Source organism: Petromyzon marinus (assembly GCF_048934315.1).
Source record: "Petromyzon marinus isolate PM22_M1 ecotype Great Lakes invasive population chromosome 77 unlocalized genomic scaffold, UKy_Petmar_22M1.pri1.0 chr77_unloc.1, whole genome shotgun sequence".
In the NCBI taxonomy this organism is placed as follows: Eukaryota; Metazoa; Chordata; class Hyperoartia; order Petromyzontiformes; family Petromyzontidae; genus Petromyzon; species Petromyzon marinus.
Window position 1 is genome coordinate 433,044 of NW_027422621.1, and position 19,584 is coordinate 452,627.

Consider the following 19,584-nt stretch of genomic DNA (forward strand, 5'->3'; position numbering starts at 1 on the left):
CTTCCCTGTCGTGTGAGTGTCACACACTCACACACAGACACACAGTCACACACACACACACAGAGACTCACACACACACTCACACACACACACACAGAGAGGCGAGCCTCGTGTTCCCACGTGTCTTCCCTGTCGTGTGAGACTCTCACACACTCACACACAGAGATACACAGACACTCACACACTCACACACACTCTCACACACACAGACTCACACACACACTCTCACACACACACACAGAGACTCTCACACACACACACACAGACTCACACACACTCACACACACAGAGAGGCGAGCCTCGTGTTCCCACGTGTCTTCCCTGTCGTGTGAGTGTCACACACTCACACACAGACACACAGTCACACACACACACACAGAGACTCACACACACACTCACACACACACACACAGAGAGGCGAGCCTCGTGTTCCCACGTGTCTTCCCTGTCGTGTGAGTGTCACACACTCACACACAGACACACAGTCACACACACACACACAGAGACTCACACACACACTCACACACACACTCACACACAGACTCACAGAGAGGCGAGCCTCGTGTTCCCACGTGTCTTCCCTGTCGTGTGAGACTCTCACACACACACACACAGACACACACTCACACACACACACACAGAGACACACACACACACACAGAGACTCTCACACACACTCACACACACTCACAGAGAGGCGAGCCTCGTGTTCCCACGTGTCTTCCCTGTCGTGTGAGACACTCACACACTCACACATACACACAGAGATACACACACACACTCACACACAGTCACACACACACTCACTCACACACACACAGAGAGGCGAGCCTCGTGTTCCCACGTGTCTTCCCTGTCGTGTGAGTGTCACACACTCACACACAGACACACACACACACACACAGACACACACAGAGACTCTCACACTCACACACAGAGAGGCGAGCCTCGTGTTCCCACGTGTCTTCCCTGTCGTGTGAGACACTCACACAGACACACACACACAGAGATACACTCACACACTCACACACTCACACACAGTCACACACACACACACAGACACACAGAGAGGCGAGCCTCGTGTTCCCACGTGTCTTCCCTGTCGTGTGAGACACACTCACACACACACAGACACTCACACACTCACTCACACACACACACACAGAGACTCTCACACACAGAGACTCTCACACACACTCACACACACACTCACAGAGACACTCACACACACACTCACAGAGAGGCGAGCCTCGTGTTCCCACGTGTCTTCCCTGTCGTGTGAGACTCTCACACACACACACACACAGTCACACACACACTCACTCACTCACACACACACAGACACACACAGACACACACAGACACACACACACACTCACACACACACACACAGAGACTCTCACACACTCACACACTCACACACACACACAGAGACTCTCACACACTCACACACACAGACACACTCACACACACACTCACACACACACACAGACTCACACACACACACACAGAGACACACTCACACACTCACACACACTCACACACACAGAGACACTCACACACACAGAGACACACTCACACACTCACACACACAGACACACACAGAGACTCTCACACACTCACACACACTCACACAGACTCTCACACACACTCACACACACAGAGACTCTCACACACACACACAGAGACTCTCACACACTCATACACACAGACACACACAGAGACTCTCACACACTCATACACACAGACACACACAGAGACTCTCACACACTCACACACACTCACACAGACTCACAGAGAGGCGAGCCTCGTGTTCCCACGTGTCTTCCCTGTCGTGTGAGACTCTCACACACTCACACTCACACACTCACACACACTCACACTCACACACTCACACACAGACACACACACACTCACACATACACACAGACACACACAGACACACAGAGACTCTCACACACACACAGAGATACACACACACAGAGATACACACACACACACACAGAGATACACACACACACTCACTCACACACTCACACACAGACTCACAGAGAGGCGAGCCTCGTGTTCCCACGTGTCTTCCCTGTCGTGTGAGACTCTCACACACACACACACAGACACACACTCACACACACACACACAGAGACACACACACACACACAGAGACTCTCACACACACTCACACACACACACACTCACAGAGAGGCGAGCCTCGTGTTCCCACGTGTCTTCCCTGTCGTGTGAGACACTCACACACTCACACACACTCACACACACACACTCACACACACAGACACACAGACACACACACACAGAGACACACACACACACACAGAGATACATACATACACACACAGACACACACACACACAGTCACACACACACTCACACACACACAGACTCACAGAGATACACACACACACAGAGACTCTCACACACACACAGTCACACACACACACACAGAGACTCTCACACACACACAGTCACACACACACACACAGAGACTCTCACACACACACAGTCACACACACACACACAGAGACTCTCACACACACACAGTCACACACACACACACAGAGACTCTCACACACACACAGTCACACACACACACACACAGAGACTCTCACACACACACAGTCACACACACACACACAGAGACTCTCACACACACACAGTCACACACACACACACAGAGACTCTCACACACACACACACACAGATACCCACGTGTCTTCCCTGTCGTGTGAGACTCTCACACACACACACACACAGTCACACACACACTCACTCACTCACACACACACAGACACACACAGACACACACAGACACACACACACACTCACACACACACACACAGAGACTCTCACACACTCACACACTCACACACACACACAGAGACTCTCACACACTCACACACTCACACACACACTCACACACACAGACTCACAGAGAGGCGAGCCTCGTGTTCCCACGTGTCTTCCCTGTCGTGTGAGACTCTCACACACTCACACACAGACTCACACACACAGAGATACACACACACAGAGACACTCACACACAGAGATACACAGAGACTCTCACACACACACTCACACACACAGACTCACACACACAGTGACACACACACATACACACAGAGACTCTCACACACACACACAGACACACACACAGACACACAGAGATACACACACACAGTCACACACACACTCACAGAGACTCTCACACACACATACACACACAGAGACACTCACACACACAGAGACTCTCACACACACACACAGACTCACACACACACACACACAGAGACTCTCACACACACACACAGACACACACGCACACACACAGAGACTCTCACACAGACACACACACACACAGATACACACACACAGACTCACACACACACAGTCACACACACTCACAGAGACTCTCACACCCTCACACACACACTCACACACACACACACAGACTCACACACACACAGAGACACACTCACACACTCACACACACTCACACACACAGAGACTCTCACACACACACACAGACACACACGCACACACACAGAGACTCTCACACACACACTCACACACACAGAGACTCACACACACACACAGAGATACACACACAGACACACACAGAGACTCTCACTCACACTCACACACACTCACAGAGACACACAGAGACTCTCACACACACACACTCACAGAGACACACAGAGACTCTCACACACACACACAGACACACACACATACACACTCAGACACACAGAGACTCTCACACACACACACTCACAGAGACACACAGAGACTCTCACACACACACACAGACACACACACATACACACTCAGACACACAGAGACTCTCACTCACTCACACACACTCACAGAGATACACACACACACACACAGTCACACACACACACAGACACACACACAGATACACACACATACACACAGAGACTCACACACACACAGACACACACACACACAGACACACAGAGACTCTCACTCACTCACACACACTCACAGAGATACACACACACAGACTCACACACACACAGACTCACACACACTCACACAGACTCTCACACACACTCACACACACACGCAGAGACTCTCACACACACACAGACACACAGAGACTCTCACACACACAGAGACTCTCACACACACACAGACACACAGAGACTCTCACTCACTCACACACACTCACAGAGATACACACACACAGACTCACACACACACAGACTCACACACAGACACACAGAGACTCTCACACACACAGAGACTCTCACACACACACACAGACACACAGAGATACACACACACACTCACACACACAGAGACTCTCACACACACACACAGACACACACACATACACACTCAGACACACACACTCACTCACACACACTCACAGAGATACACACACACACACAGAGACTCTCACACACAGACACACACACACATACACACAGAGACTCACACACACACACAGATACACACACTCACACACACACAGATACCCACACACAGTGACACACACACATACACACAGAGACTCACACACACTCACACACTCACACACACACACAGACACACACACATACACACAGAGACTCACACACTCACACACACACAGATACACACACACTCACACACACACAGATACACACACTCACACACACACACACAGATACCCACACACAGTGACACACACACACTCACACATACACACAGAGACTCACACACACACACTCACACACTCACACACACACACAGACACACACACACATACACACAGAGACTCACACACTCACACACACACACAGATACACACACTCACACACACACATATACACACACAGTCACACACACACAGTCACACACACACAGACACACACACACAGACACACACACACAGATACACACACACAGACAGTCACACACACACACAGAGACTCTCACACACTCACACACAAAGACTCTCACACTCACACACACACACAGACACACAGATACACACACACACAGAGACCTCCTGTAGACCATGCGAGGTAGTCAACATCTCACAGGGTCCGGTATCGAACCCACGATCTCCTGTAGACCAGGCGAGGTAGTCAACATCTCACAGGGTCCGGTATCGAACCCACGACCTCCTGTAGACCAGGCGAGGTAGTCAACATCTCACAGGGTCCGGTATCGAACCCACGACCTCCTGTAGACGAGGCGAGGTAGTCAACATCTCACAGGGTCCGGGATTGAACCCACGACCTCCTGTATACGAGGCGAGGTAGTCAACATCTCACAGGGTCCGGTATCGAACCCACGACCTCCTGTAGACGAGGCGAGGTAGTCAACATCTCACAGGGTCCGGGATTGAACCCACGACCTCCTGTATACGAGGCGAGGTAGTCAACATCTCACAGGGTCCGGGATTGAACCCACGACCTCCTGTATACGAGGCGAGGTAGTCAACATCTCACAGGGTCCGGTATCGAACCCACGACCTCCTGTAGACCAAGCGAGGTAGTCAACATCTCACAGGGTCCGGTATCGAACCCACGACCTCCTGTATACGAGGCGAGGTAGTCAGCATCTCACAGGGTCCGGGATTGAGCCCACGACCTCCTGTATACGAGGCGAGGTAGTCAACATCTCACAGGGTCCGGTATCGAACCCACGACCTCCTGTATACCAGGCGAGGTAGTCAACATCTCACAGGGTCCGGTATCGAACCCACGACCTCCTGTAGACCAGGCGAGGTAGTCAACATCTCACAGGGTCCGGTATCGAACCCACGACCTCCTGTAGACCAGGCGAGGTAGTCAACATCTCACAGGGTCCGGTATCGAACCCACGACCTCCTGTATACGAGGCGAGGTAGTCAGCATCTCACAGGGTCCGGGATTGAGCCCACGACCTCCTGTATACGAGGCGAGGTAGTCAACATCTCACAGGGTCCGGGATTGAGCCCACGACCTCCTGTATACGAGGCGAGGTAGTCAGCATCTCACAGGGTCCGGGATTGAGCCCACGACCTCCTGTATACCAGGCGAGGTAGTCAACATCTCACAGGGTCCGGGATTGAGCCCACGACCTCCTGTATACGAGGCGAGGTAGTCAACATCTCACAGGGTCCGGGATTGAACCCACGACCTCCTGTATACGAGGCGAGGTAGTCAACATCTCACAGGGTCCGGGATTGAGCCCACGACCTCCTGTATACGAGGCGAGGTAGTTAACATCTCACAGGGTCCGGTATCGAACCCACGACCTCCTGTATACGAGGCGAGGTAGTTAACATCTCACAGGGTCCGGTATCGAACCCACGACCTCCTGTATACCAGGCGAGGTAGTCAACATCTCACAGGGTCCGGGATTGAACCCACGACCTCCTGTATACCAGGCGAGGTAGTCAACATCTCACAGGGTCCGGGATTGAACCCACGACCTCCTGTATACGAGGCGAGGTAGTCAACATCTCCTAGCCACCATGGCGCTGCTCCTGTGTGGAAGCTACCTGGCTCTGTCAACTCGTAACTACTAACAGCACTTGCCCCTACAGCCCTGCCTGAGTCTACCTGGGGGAGCTTTGTCTGTGTGTGTGTGTCATAGGTGGTGCTACTAGCAGCACTTGCCCCTACAGCCCTCCTAGAGGCTACCTGGGGGAGCTTTGTCTGTGTGTGTATCATAGGTGGTGCTACTTGCTACTAGCAGCACTTGCCCCTACACTCACTCACCCACTCACCCACTCACTCACCCACTCACTCACTCACCCACCCACCCACCCACTCACCCACTCACTCACCCACTCACTCACTCACCCACCCACCCACCCACTCACCCACTCACTCACCCACCCACCCACCCACTCACCCACTCACTCACTCACCCACCCACTCACCCACCCACCCACTCACTCACCCACTCACCCACCCACCCACCCACCTACTCACCCACCCACCCACTCACCCACCCACTCACCCACCCACCCACTCACTCACCCACCCACCCACCCACCCACTCACCCACCCACTCACTCACCCACCCACCCACCCACTCACTCACTCACTCACCCACTCACCCACCCACTCACACACTCACTCACCCACCCACTCACTCACTCACTCACCCACTCACCCACCCACTCACCCACTCACCCACCCACTCACCCACCCACCCACTCACTCACTCACCCACTCACCCGCTCACCCAATCACTCACCCACTCACCCACTCACTCATCCACCCACTCACCCACTCACCCACTCATCCACTCACTCACCCACTCACCCACTCACTCACCCACCCACTCACTCACTCACCCACTCACTCACCCACTCATCCACCCACTCGCCCACCCACCCACTCACTCACCCACTCACCCACCCACTCACCCACCCACCCGCTCACTCACTCACTCACCCACTCACTCACCCACCCACTCACTCACCCACTCACCCACCCACCCACCCACTCACTCACTCACCCACGCACTCACTCACCCACCCACTCACCCACCGACTCACCCACTCACTCACCCACCCACCCACCCACTCACCCACCCACCCACCCACTCATGCACCCACCCACTCACCCACCCACTCACTCACTCACTCACCCACTCACCCACCCACTCACTCACCCACCCACCCACTCACCCACCCACTCACTCACCCACTCACCCACTCACTCACTCACCCACTCACTCACTCACTCACCCACTCACTCACCCACCCACCCACTCACTCACCCACCCACTCACTCACCCACCCACCCACTCACCAACCCACTCACTCACTCACCCACGCACTCACTCACCCACTCACCCACCCACCTACCCACTCACTCACTCACTCACCCACCCACTCACCCACTCACTCACTCACCCACCCACCTACTCACTCACCCACCCACTCACTTACTCACTCACCCACCCACTCACCCACCCACCCACTCACTCACCCACCCACTCACCCACCCACCCACCCACTCACTCACCCACCCACCCACCCACTCACCCACCCACCCACTCACTCACCCACCCACTCACTCACCCACTCACCCACCCACTCACCCACCCACCCACCCTCTCACTCACCCACCCACCCACCCACTCACTCACCCACCCACCCACCCACTCACCCACCCACTCACCCACCCACTCACCCACCCACCCACCCACTCACTCACCCACCCACCCACTCACTCACCCACCCACCCACCCACTCACCCACCCACCCACTCACCCACCCACCCACTCACCCACTCACTCACCCACCCACCCACCCACTCACCCACCCACTCACCCACCCACTCACTCACCCACCCACTCACTCACTCACCCACCCACCCACTCACCCACTCACCCACTCACGCACTCACCCACCCACCCACCCACTCACTCACCCACCCACCCACCCACTCACCCACCCACTCACCCATCCACCCACTCACCCACTCACCCACCCACTCACCCACTCACTCACTCACCCACCCACCCACTCACTCACTCACTCACTCACCCACTCACTCACCCACTCACTCATCCACTCACTCACCCACTCACTCACCCACTCACCCACCCACTCACTCACCCACCCACTCACCCACTCACTCACCCACCCACCCACTCACTCACCCACTCACCCACTCACCCACCCACTCACTCACTCACTCACCCACTCACTCACTCACCCACTCACTCACCCACCCACCCACCCACCCACTCACCCACTCACCCACTCACCCACTCACTCACTCACCCACTCACTCACTCACTCACCCACTCACTCACTCACTCACCCACCCACTCACTCCCCCACTCACTCACCCACTCACCCACTCACCCACTCACCCACTCACTCACTCACCCACCCACTCACTCACCCACCCACTCACTCACCCACCCACTCACCCACCCACCCACTCACTCACCCACCCACTCACTCACCCACTCACCCACTCACCCACCCACTCACCCACCCACTCTCTCACCCACTCACCCACTCTCTCACCCACGCACCCACCCACCCACCCACTCACCCACCCACTCACCCACCCACCCACTCACCCACCCACTCACCCACCCACCCACTCACTCACCCACCCACCCACTCACCCACCCACCCACTCACTCACTCACCCACCCACTCACCCACTCACCCACTCACTCACCCACCCACTCCCCCACCCACGCACTCACTCACCCACTAACCCACCCACCCACTCACTCACCCACCCACCCACCCACTCTCCCACTCACTCACCCACCCAGCCACTCACCCACTCACCCACTCACTCCCCCACTCACCCACTGTCGCCCCGTGCTGTTGCTGCCTTCTGCAGCCACACGTTGCTCGACTCGAAGATCACCACACTGCTGTCCGTGTGCCCGGACCCCGGCCTGCTGGGCCCGGTGCACAGCATCGTGCAGAGCGTCGTGCACAACGAAGAGTCCCCTCCACACCACCAGCCCTCCTACCTGCAGAGTACGTGGCCTGACAGCTACACGTACCACCATCATCATCATCACCACCATCATCATCACCATCACCACCATCATCACCATCATCACCATCATCATCATCACCACCACCACCACTACGTACCACCATCATCATCATCACGTACCATCACCACCATCACCACCACCACTACGTACCATCATCATCATCACCACCACCATCATCACCACACACCACCAGCCCTCCTACCTGCAGAGTATGCGGCCTGACAGCTACACGTACCACCATCACCACCACCATCACCATCACCACGTACCACCATCACCACCATCACCATCAACATCACCATCATCATCACGTACCACCATCACCATCATCACCATCATCACCACCATCACCACCACCACCACCATCATCACCATCATCACCATCACCACCACCACCACCACCATCATCACCACCATCACCATCATCACCACCACCACCATCACCATCATCACCATCATCATCACCATCACCACCACCACCATCACCACCACCACCACCATCATCACCACACACCACCAGCCCTCCTACCTGCAGAGTACGTGGCCTGACAGCTACACGTACCACCATCACCACCATCATCATCATCACCATCACGTACCACCACCATCATCATCATCATCACGTACCACCACCATCACCACCACTATCACCACACACCACCAGCCCTCCTACCTGCAGAGTACGCGGCCTGACAGCTACACGTACCACCACCACCACCACTACGTACCATCATCATCATCATCATCACCACCATCACCACCACCACCACCATCATCACCATCACCACCATCATCATCACCACCACCACCACCATCAACACCATCACCACCACCATCATCATCACCATCATCACGTACCACCACCATCACCACCATCACCATCACGTACCACCATCAACACCATCACCACCACCATCATCATCACCATCATCACGTACCACCACCATCACCATCATCACCACACACCACCATCATCACCACCATCATCATCATCATCACGTACCACCACCACCATCATCACCACCACCATCACCACCACCACCATCATCATCATCACCATCATCATCATCACCATCATCACGTACCACCACCATCATCACCACACACCACCAGCCCTCCTACCTGCAGAGTACGCGGCCTGACAGCTACACGCACCATTATCATCATCATCACCACCATCATCATCATCATCACGTACCACCATCATCACCATCACCACCACCATCATCATCACCATCATCACGTACCACCACCACCACCATCATCACCACCATCACCATCATCATCACCATCACCATCATCACCATCATCACCATCACCACCATCATCACCATCACCATCATCATGTACCACCATCACCACCATCACCACCATCATCACCATCATCATCATCACCATCATCATCACCACCACCACCATCATCATCATCATCACCACCACCATCATCATCATCACCACCACCATCACCACCACCACCACCATCACCACCACCAGCCCTCCTACCTGCAGAGTACGCGGCCTGACAGCTACACGTACCACCATCACCACCACCACCATCATCACGTACTACCACCATCATCACCACCATCATCACCACCATCACCATCATCACGTACCACCATCATCATCACCACCATCACCATCATCACGTACCATCACCATCATCACCACCATCACCACCACCACCATCATCATCACCATCACCACCATCACCATCATCACGTACCACCACCACCATCACCACCACCACCATCACCATCATCACCATCACCATCATCACGTACCACCACCACCATCACCACCATCACCATCATCACCACACACCACCAGCCCTCCTACCTGCAGAGTACGCGGCCTGACAGCTACACGTACCACCATCACCATCATCACCACCATCACCACGCACCACCATCACCACCATCACCACGTACCACCATTACCACCACCACCATCACTACCACCACCACCATCATCACCACACACCACCATCATCATCATCATCACCATCATCACCACCACCACCATCATCACGTACCACCATCATCACCACCACCACCATCATCACGTACCACCATCATCACCACCACCACCATCATCACCATCACCACCATCATCACCATCACCACCATCATCATCACCACCACCACCATCATCATCACCATCATCACCACCATCACCATCATCATCACCACCATCACCACCATCATCATCACCACCATCACCACCATCATCATCACCACCATCACCATGCACCACCACACACCACCATCACCACCACCATCACCACCAGCCCTCGTACCTGCAGAGTACGCGGCCTGACAGCTACACGTACCACCATCACCACCACCACCGTCATCACCACCACCACCATCATCACCACCACCACCATCATCACCATCATCACCATCACCACCACCATCACCATCATCACCACCACCATCATCACCATCACCATCATCACCATCACCACCATCATCATCATCACCACCACCATCATCACGTACCACCATCATCACCATCACCACCATCACCACCATCACCGTCATCACCGTCATCACCATCACCACCACCATCATCATCACCACCATCACCACCATCACCACCATCATCATCACCACCACCACCATCACCACCATCACCACCACCACCATCATCATCATCATCACCACCATCACCATCACCACCATCACCACCACCATCACCATCACCACCACCATCACCACCATCACCATCACCACCATCACCTTCACCACCACCACCATCACCACCACCATCACCATCATCACCACCACCATCACCACCACCACCACTACCACCACCATCACCATCATCACCACCACCACCACTACCACCACCACTACGTACCACGACACTCACCACCGTGTAAGTATGGCGGTCTGTAGCCTAACCCCCCCCCTTACCCCCCCCATCTCCCCCACCCCACCCACCTCCCCCTGTAGGTTTTGGATTTGGGGGGCTTTGGAGGTTTGCAGGACCCTTCTCTAAGGTGAGTCACTCACTCACCTCTCACTCACCACTCACCACTCACTCACCACTCACTCACTCACCTCTCACTCACTCAGTCACTCACCACTCACTCACCACTCACTCACCACTCACTCACTCACTCACACACTCACTCACTCACCACTCACTCACACACTCACCACTCACTCACTCACACACTCACTCACTCACTCACCACTCACTCACCCACTCACTCACCACTCACTCACCACTCACTCACCACTCACTCACTCACCACTCACTCACCACTCACTCACCACTCACTCACCCACTCACCACTCACTCACTCACCACTCACTCACCACTCACTCACTCACCCACTCACTCACTCACCACTCACTCACCACTCACTCACTCACTCACCACTCACTCACTCACCACTCACTCACTCACCACTCACCCACCCACTCACTCACTCACCACTCACTCATTCACTCACCCACTCACCCACCCACTCACTCACTCACCACTCACTCATTCACTCACTCACTCACCACTCACTCACTCACTCACCACTCACTCACCACTCACTCACTCACCACTCACTCACCACTCACTCACCACTCACTCACTCACTCACCACTCACTCACCACTCACCACTCACTCACCACTCACTCACTCACCTAACCACTCACCTACCCACTCACCTACGCATGTGTGTATGTATGCCTGGTGTGTGTGTGTACTATGTGTGTGTGTACTGTGTGTGTGTATACTGTGTGTGTGTACTATGTTTTTGTGTGTGTGTACTATGTTTGTGTGTGTGCACTGTGTGTGTAATATGCGTGTGTGTGTACTGTGTGTGTGTACTATGTGTGTGTGTGTACTATATGTGTGTGTACTATGTGTGTGTGTGTACTATGTGTACATCTATTTTGACCACGTAATTCGTGAAACCTTCAATAGCTGTACTGGGGGAATCTCCATATGGTACAGATATAATGGGAGGCTGATCGATGCCCGGGTGCGGTCAAGGGATGGCTCCCTATTGCTCAACCACGTTATGTATGCCGATGATTTGGTAATAGCTGCTCACTCAGAGGAGGAGTTGGAGACGCTGCTGCTGAGACTGGAGCGTGCCACTAAGAGGCGGGGCCTTACCATCAACCCCACCAAAACTAAGCATCTGCCTGGGTATTTTGTACCATCAGACACTCCACCCCCACAACTCCCAATTGGTGATGGGGCAGTTGTGGAGAGAGTGGAGAGTTACCCATACCTGGGCAGTGTGCTTATGACTGGCTCCAGTTTAACAGCAGAGGTCTCACTCCGAATAAGTCGAGCGGCAATATCTTTTCATCGGTTGCGTAACGCTGTGTGGAAGCTACCTGGTCTGTCGCTCCGCACTAAGCTTCAGGTCTTCTCGGCCACAGTCATTCCCTCCCTTCTCTACGCTTGCGAAACGTGGACCCCCTTAATGGAACATCTTCGCCGGTTAGAAACATTTAGGCTGGCCTGCCTACGATCCATCCTGGGTTTAACCAGACTGGATTGTGTGAGGAGCTCACAAATCTTTGAAATATCTGGGCAAGGTCCCATCGGTGAGCTCCTCCGGCAGGCAAGGCTGCGTTGGCTGGGTCATGTAGCCCGCATGCCCAGCCACCGCATGCCGAAACAGCTTTTGTTCGGCCGGATCGAGGGGGCTAAACGGGCGCGGCACGGGCTAGAGAAGAGATGGAGTGATGTGGTACAGGAGGACGTGGAGCTGAGTGGACTTGCCGATGACCGGTACCAGCGGTGTCAAGATCGGCCTCTGTGGAGGAGGCTCGTGAAGGACGCTACTGGGCAGTTGGAGGTAGTCGCCCTCTAACAACAACGGAGGGCGGAGGAGCGACGCTCACAACAACGAGCGGAGCGCCGGGTGGCTAAAGCACAGCAGTTTGGCACAGTAGGGGGCACAGGTGGTGCATCAGCCAGTCATCTCAGTCAGTCGACCCGTGGCACCTGGGTCTGCCCCGTGACCTCCTGCCAGCGGGTGTTCGACACTTCACGTGGCCTCAGGGTGCACATAGCCTGGTACAAGCGTCGTGGTGACGTCACCGCCACTTAGTGGCGAATTGCGGTTGTTGTTATGCGTGTGTGTATTATGTGTGTACTGTGTGTGTGTGTATTATGTGTGTACTTTGTGTGTGTGTACTATGTGTGTACTATGTGTGTGTGTGTGTGTACTATGTATGTGTGTGTGTACTATGTGTGTGTACTATGTGTGTACTATGTGTGTGTACTATGTGTGTGTACTATGTGTGTACTATGTGTGTACTATGTGTGTGTACTATGTGTGTGTACTATGTGTGTACTATGTGTGTGTACTATGTGTGTGTACTATGTGTGTGTGTGTGTACTATGTGTGTGTGTGTGTACTGTGTGTGTGTACTATGTGTGTACTATGTGTGTACTATGTATGTGTGTACTATGTATGTGTGTACTATGTGTGTGTACTATGTGTGTACTATGTGTGTGTGTACTATGTGTGTGTGTACTATATGTGTGTGTACTATGTGTGTACTATGTGTGTGTACTATGTGTACTATGTGTGTACTACGTGTGTGTGTACTATGTGTGTACTGTGTGTGTACTATGTGTGTGTACTATGTGTGTACTATGTGTGTGTACTATGTGTGTGTACTATGTGTACTATGTGTATACTTTGTGTGTGTGTACTATGTGTGTACTATGTGTGTACTATGTGTGTGTACTATGTGTACTATGTGTGTACTATGTGTGTACTATGTGTGTACTATGTGTGTGTGCACTATGTGTGTACTATGTGTGTATGTGTGTGCTATGCGTGTACTATGCGTGTACTATGTGTGTGTACTATGTGTGTACTATGCGTGTGTGTGTGTACTATGTGTGTACTCTGTGTGTGTGTACTATGTGTGTGTGTGTACTATGTGTGGGTGTACTATGTGTGTACTGTGTGTGTGTGTGTACTATGTGTGTGTACTATGTGTGTGTGTACTATGTGTGTGTACTATATGTGTACTATGTGTGTACTATGTGTGTACTATGTGTGTGTGTGTGTACTATGTGTGTGTGTGTACTATGTGTGTGTACTATGTGTGTACTATGTGTGTGTACTATGTGTGTACTATGTGTGTGTACTATGTGTGTGTACTATGTGTGTGTACTATGTGTGTACTATGTGTGTACTATGTGTGTGTGTACTATGTGTGTACTATGTGTGTACTATGTGTGTGTACTATGTGTGTGTACTATGTGTGTGTACTATGCGTGTGTGTACTATGCGTGTGTGTACTATGTGTGTGTGTACTATGTGTGTGTACTGTGTGTGTACTATGCGTGTGTGTACTATGCGTGTGTGTACTATGTGTGTGTGTACTATGTGTGTGTGTACTATGTGTGTGTGTACTATGTGTGTGTACTATGTGTGTGTACTGTGTGTGTACTATGTGTGTGTACTATGTGTGTGTACTATGTGTGTACTATGTGTGTACTATGTGTGTGTACTATGTGTGTCTGTGTATTATGTGTGTGTACTATGTGTGTACTATGTGTGTGTACTATGTGTGTGTACTGTGTGTGTGTGTGTACTATGTGTGTACTATGTGTGTGTACTATGTGTGTGTACTATGTGTGTACTATGTGTGTGTGTGTGTACTATGTGTGTACTATGTGTGTGTGTGTGTACTATGTGTGTGTGTGTACTGTGTGTGTGTACTATGTGTGTACTATGTGTGTACTATGTATGTGTGTACTATGTATGTGTGTACTATGTGTGTACTATGTGTGTGTGTACTATGTGTGTGTGTACTATATGTGTGTGTACTATGTGTGTGTACTATGTGTACTATGTGTGTACTACGTGTGTGTGTACTATGTGTGTACTGTGTGTGTACTATGTGTGTGTACTATGTGTGTACTATGTGTGTGTACTATGTGTGTGTACTATGTGTACTATGTGTATACTTTGTGTGTGTGTACTATGTGTGTACTATGTGTGTACTATGTGTGTGTACTATGTGTACTATGTGTGTACTATGTGTGTACTATGTGTGTACTATGTGTGTGTGCACTATGTGTGTACTATGTGTGTATGTGTGTGCTATGCGTGTACTATGCGTGTGTGTGTGTACTATGTGTGTACTCTGTGTGTGTGTACTATGTGTGTGTGTGTACTATGTGTGGGTGTACTATGTGTGTACTGTGTGTGTGTGTGTACTATGTGTGTGTACTATGTGTGTGTGTACTATGTGTGTGTACTATATGTGTACTATGTGTGTACTATGTGTGTACTATGTGTGTGTGTGTGTACTATGTGTGTACTATGTGTGTGTGTGTACTATGTGTGTGTACTATGTGTGTACTATGTGTGTGTACTATGTGTGTACTATGCGTGTGTGTGTGTACTATGTGTGTACTCTGTGTGTGTGTACTATGTGTGTGTGTGTACTATGTGTGGGTGTACTATGTGTGTACTGTGTGTGTGTGTGTACTGTGTGTGTGTACTATGTGTGTGTACTATATGTGTACTATGTGTGTACTATGTGTGTACTATGTGTGTGTGTGTGTACTATGTGTGTGTGTGTACTATGTGTGTGTACTATGTGTGTACTATGTGTGTGTACTATGTGTGTACTATGTGTGTGTACTATGTGTGTGTACTATGTGTGTGTACTATGTGTGTACTATGTGTGTACTATGTGTGTGTGTACTATGTGTGTACTATGTGTGTACTATGTGTGTGTACTATGTGTGTGTACTATGTGTGTGTACTATGTGTGTGTACTATGTGTGTGTGTACTATGCGTGTACTATGTGTGTGTGTGTGTGTACTATGTGTGTGTGTGTACTATGTGTGTACTATGTGTGTGTGTGTACTATGTGTGTGTACTATGTGTGTGTACTATGTGTGTGTACTATGTGTGTGTACTATGTGTGTGTGTGTACTATGTGTGTGTGTACTATGTGTGTGTACTATGTGTGTACTATGTGTGTGTGTGTACTATGTGTGTGTGTGTACTATGCGTGTGTGTGTACTATGTGTGTGTGTGTACTATGTGTGTACTATGTGTGTACTATGTGTGTGTGTACTATGTGTGTGTGTACTATGTGTTTGTACTATGTGTGTACTATGTGTGTGTGTGTACTATGTGTGTGTGTGTACTATGCGTGTGTGTGTACTATGTGTGTGTACTATGTGTGTGTGTGTACTATGTGTGTACTATGTGTGTGTGTACTATGTGTGTGTGTACTATGTGTGTGTACTATGTGTGTGTGTGTACTATGCGTGTGTGTGTACTATGTGTGTGTACTATGTGTGTGTACTATGTGTGTGTACTATGTGTGTGTACTATGTGTGTGTGTACTATGTGTGTACTATGTGTGTGTGTGTACTGTGTGTGTGTACTGTGTGTGTGTACTATGTGTGTGTGTGTACTATGTGTGTGTGTGTACTATGTGTGTGTGTGTACTATGTGTGTGTGTGTACTATGTGTGTGTGTGTACTATGTGTGTGTACTATGTGTGTGTGTACTATGTGTGTGTACTATGTGTGTGTACTATGTGTGTACTATGTGTGTGTACTATGTGTGTGTACTATGTGTGTGTACTATGTGTGTACTATGTGTGTGTACTATGTGTGTGTACTATGTGTGTGTACTATGCGTGTGTGTACTATGCGTGTGTGTACTATGTGTGTGTGTACTATGTGTGTGTACTATGCGTGTGTGTACTATGCGTGTGTGTACTATGCGTGTGTGTACTATGTGTGTGTGTACTATGTGTGTGTGTACTATGTGTGTGTGTACTATGTGTGTGTACTGTGTGTGTACTATGTGTGTGTACTATGTGTGTGTACTATGTGTGTACTATGTGTGTACTATGTGTGTGTACTATGTGTGTCTGTGTATTATGTGTGTGTACTATGTGTGTACTATGTGTGTGTACTATGTGTGTGTACTGTGTGTGTGTGTGTACTATGTGTGTACTATGTGTGTGTACTATGTGTGTGTACTATGTGTGTACTATGTGTGTGTGTGTGTACTATGTGTGTACTATGTGTGTGTGTGTGTGTACTATGTGTGTGTGTGTACTGTGTGTGTGTACTATGTGTGTACTATGTGTGTACTATGTATGTGTGTACTATGTATGTGTGTACTATGTGTGTACTATGTGTGTGTGTACTATGTGTGTGTGTACTATATGTGTGTGTACTATGTGTGTGTACTATGTGTGTGTGTACTATATGTGTGTGTACTATGTGTGTGTACTATGTGTACTATGTGTGTACTACGTGTGTGTGTACTATGTGTGTACTGTGTGTGTACTATGTGTGTGTACTATGTGTGTACTATGTGTGTGTACTATGTGTGTGTACTATGTGTACTATGTGTATACTTTGTGTGTGTGTACTATGTGTGTACTATGTGTGTACTATGTGTGTGTACTATGTGTACTATGTGTGTACTATGTGTGTACTATGTGTGTACTATGTGTGTGTGCACTATGTGTGTACTATGTGTGTATGTGTGTGCTATGCGTGTACTATGCGTGTGTGTGTGTACTATGTGTGTACTCTGTGTGTGTGTACTATGTGTGTGTGTGTACTATGTGTGGGTGTACTATGTGTGTACTGTGTGTGTGTGTGTACTATGTGTGTGTACTATGTGTGTGTGTACTATGTGTGTGTACTATATGTGTACTATGTGTGTACTATGTGTGTACTATGTGTGTGTGTGTGTACTATGTGTGTACTATGTGTGTGTGTGTACTATGTGTGTGTACTATGTGTGTACTATGCGTGTGTACTATGTGTGTACTATGCGTGTGTGTGTGTACTATGTGTGTACTCTGTGTGTGTGTACTATGTGTGTGTGTGTACTATGTGTGGGTGTACTATGTGTGTACTGTGTGTGTGTGTGTACTATGTGTGTGTACTATGTGTGTGTGTACTATGTGTGTGTACTATATGTGTACTATGTGTGTACTATGTGTGTACTATGTGTGTGTGTGTGTACTATGTGTGTACTATGTGTGTGTGTGTACTATGTGTGTGTACTATGTGTGTACTATGTGTGTGTACT

General features: G+C 50.8%; 1 protein-coding gene across 1 annotated transcript in view; it reads left to right on the top strand.

The window, feature by feature from the left end:
• NF1 (neurofibromin 1) overlaps window positions 1-19,584 on the top strand; it is a 331,965-nt gene that overhangs the window by 286,659 nt on the left and 25,722 nt on the right. Inside the window, exons 61-62 of the mRNA XM_076058585.1 lie at window positions 9,345-9,487; window positions 12,471-12,517. Coding sequence (XP_075914700.1) covers window positions 9,345-9,487; window positions 12,471-12,517 — 190 coding nt within the window. The remainder of the gene's footprint in view (window positions 1-9,344; window positions 9,488-12,470; window positions 12,518-19,584) is intronic.